The sequence below is a fragment of the Sinocyclocheilus rhinocerous genome, unplaced genomic scaffold, assembly GCF_001515625.1.
Source record: "Sinocyclocheilus rhinocerous isolate Xijiao unplaced genomic scaffold, SAMN03320098_v1.1 scaffold12131, whole genome shotgun sequence".
Classification (NCBI taxonomy): Eukaryota; Metazoa; Chordata; class Actinopteri; order Cypriniformes; family Cyprinidae; genus Sinocyclocheilus; species Sinocyclocheilus rhinocerous.
The window spans coordinates 415-2,579 of record NW_015666231.1 but is presented as its reverse complement, the minus strand read 5'-3'; the positions used below and the strand labels follow the sequence as shown (position 1 = coordinate 2,579).

Below are 2,165 nucleotides of genomic sequence, written 5' to 3'. Positions count from 1 at the left end.
ATTTTAGACTTTGATTACTATAATGAGAATATGATATAATTTTACAAAGAACTGACTTCGGAACAAGAATTTTCATTCACATCATACCAGAACCATATACTCACTATAAACGATTTGATTGTTATTCATAATGGCATTAATCTTGGATAATAGCATATTATGTGGGTGACAGTCAGACATTATATGGATTTAGTCAAAGTAATTATTTTCAGTGGAAACGAGCCAGGTTCCGAAACAACAGGCCAGGTGTGAAAGCACCCTTAGTCTCATTTTGTTATGATCTGAAGCATTTTGATATTTGTAAAAACAGTCTCTGTGGGTTTTAGAGAGGATTCCAGTCATGCAAGCAAGGAAGAGGTCAAAAGGAAGTCTGGTTTTAGGTCTTATGATTTTCCCTGTGAGATTCAGAATATGCTGTCTCCAGACCCATTTATCTTGGGTTATCTGCCAAAAGTTGACAACGCTGGAGGAGTTCTTACGCCAGTTTATACAGTCACCCATAGAGGAGTAACTAGTTAACTCAGGCTTTGTGGTGTCAACTGACAGATCTCAGTTTTATGGTCATCCAGTGTGAGACTCGGGGCATCTTGTGAAATTCAGTTCTTTGCGTTGTTTCGACACAATTCTGGGCTGCGTTTCCCAAAAGCATCGTAAGCATCTGGGAAACACAGCCCTGGTCAAGTCTTCGGTGTCTGATTCGCTCCAAAACTTTACATCACAAACTGACAATTTACATGTGGCAAGCAGGGCAGGGCTGAGAGCCGTGAGAAGGGAGTGAGGCCTCGAGTTTCATGGATGAACAGAGCAAGAAAGTGGGAACCTTCCATGAAACTCGAGGACTCACTCCCTACCCACGGCCCTCAGCCCCGCCCTGCTTGCCACAATGATGTTTGAGGTCTCTCTCCAGTGTGAAGCCTCATGTGCTTATTAACGGTTGCTTTATGCCTGAAGCTCTTTCCACAGTGATCACATGTAGACGGCTTCTCACCAGTGTGACTGTTCATGTGATAGTTAAGGATTAGTTTTGTTGGGAAGTTCTTCCACACAGATTGCAGGTTTAATGCTTCTCTCTGGTGTGAATTCTCATGTGCCCTTTAAAGCTTGTTTGTCGTGTGAAACTGTTTCCACACAGTTTGCATGTGAACGGCTTCTCTCCAGTGTGTATTCTCTTGTGCCTGTTAAAGTTTCCTTGTTGAGTAAAACTCTTTCCACATTGAGGGCAGGAGTAAGGCTTCTCTCCAGTGTGAATCCTTATGTGCATGTTAAAGCTTCCTTTCCCAACAAAATTATTTCCACACAGTTTGCAGGTGTAAGGCTTCTCTCCTGTGTGAATTGTCATGTGGGCATTAAAAGTGCTTTTATGTGTAAAACTCTTTCCACATTGAGAGCAGGTGTAAGGCTTCTCCTCGGTGTGAATCCTCATGTGGTCTTTAAGGTTTCCATGTTCACTGAAACTCTTTCCACACTGTTGGCAGATGAAAGGCTTCTCTCCAGTGTGAATCCTCATGTGGACCTTAAGTTTTCCTTGAAGGTTGAAACTCTTTCCACACTGTTTGCAGGTGAAATGATCTCTAGATCTAGTCTTTTTAGCTCTTTTTTGTGAGGAAGTCTTTGCTGTCTGTGAGCAACTAAATGTTTGTCTAGTAATGAAATCATGATGTTTCTTGTACTGATCTTTATCTTGTATTTCATTCAGTTCTTCACGCTCCTCTTTCAGGTCTAGGGCGAAAAGAGAAAAATACAAGTTAACCCCTGTTTAAAAGCAACAGTAGAACAGAAAGCAACAATGGCCCCAATCTGCCATTCATGTCTAAAACAGGGGTGTCAAACTCAGCTTGTAGAGCAGTGGTCGGCAACAGGCAAGCCCGCGGGCCAAAAGTGGCCCGCCAGCAATAATATCTGGCCCGCGTCCGCAGCCAGATCATTTTGATAGCGGCTGGTTCTGAAATAGATCTGTCGTGACAGCAACAGTTACTCACAATCAGAGTATGTGAGCGGAGCGGCGTGAGTTTTGACTGGAGCAAGGAGCGGATTTTTTAAAAGTCGGAACGTCGTGGTTTTCATTCGATCCAAGAGCGCTCCATCACGAGTACAATTCATGCCAGCAACGACCCGTAATATAACTGCATATTTAGCAAGAATTCACATGTTAAACATATTTAGCT

At 42.8% G+C, this 2,165-nt stretch overlaps 1 protein-coding gene across 1 annotated transcript; it reads right to left on the bottom strand.

Annotated features, from left to right (window-relative positions):
- Positions 1-1,002: 1,002 nt before the first annotated feature.
- On the bottom strand, positions 1,003-1,752 carry LOC107732188 (gastrula zinc finger protein XlCGF49.1-like; the record flags this gene model as incomplete). Its single annotated transcript, XM_016543463.1, has 1 exon — positions 1,003-1,752. A coding segment is annotated over one exon (695 nt), but the record flags the coding sequence as incomplete, so codon positions are not given.
- Between the last annotated feature and the right edge of the window lie 413 nt (positions 1,753-2,165).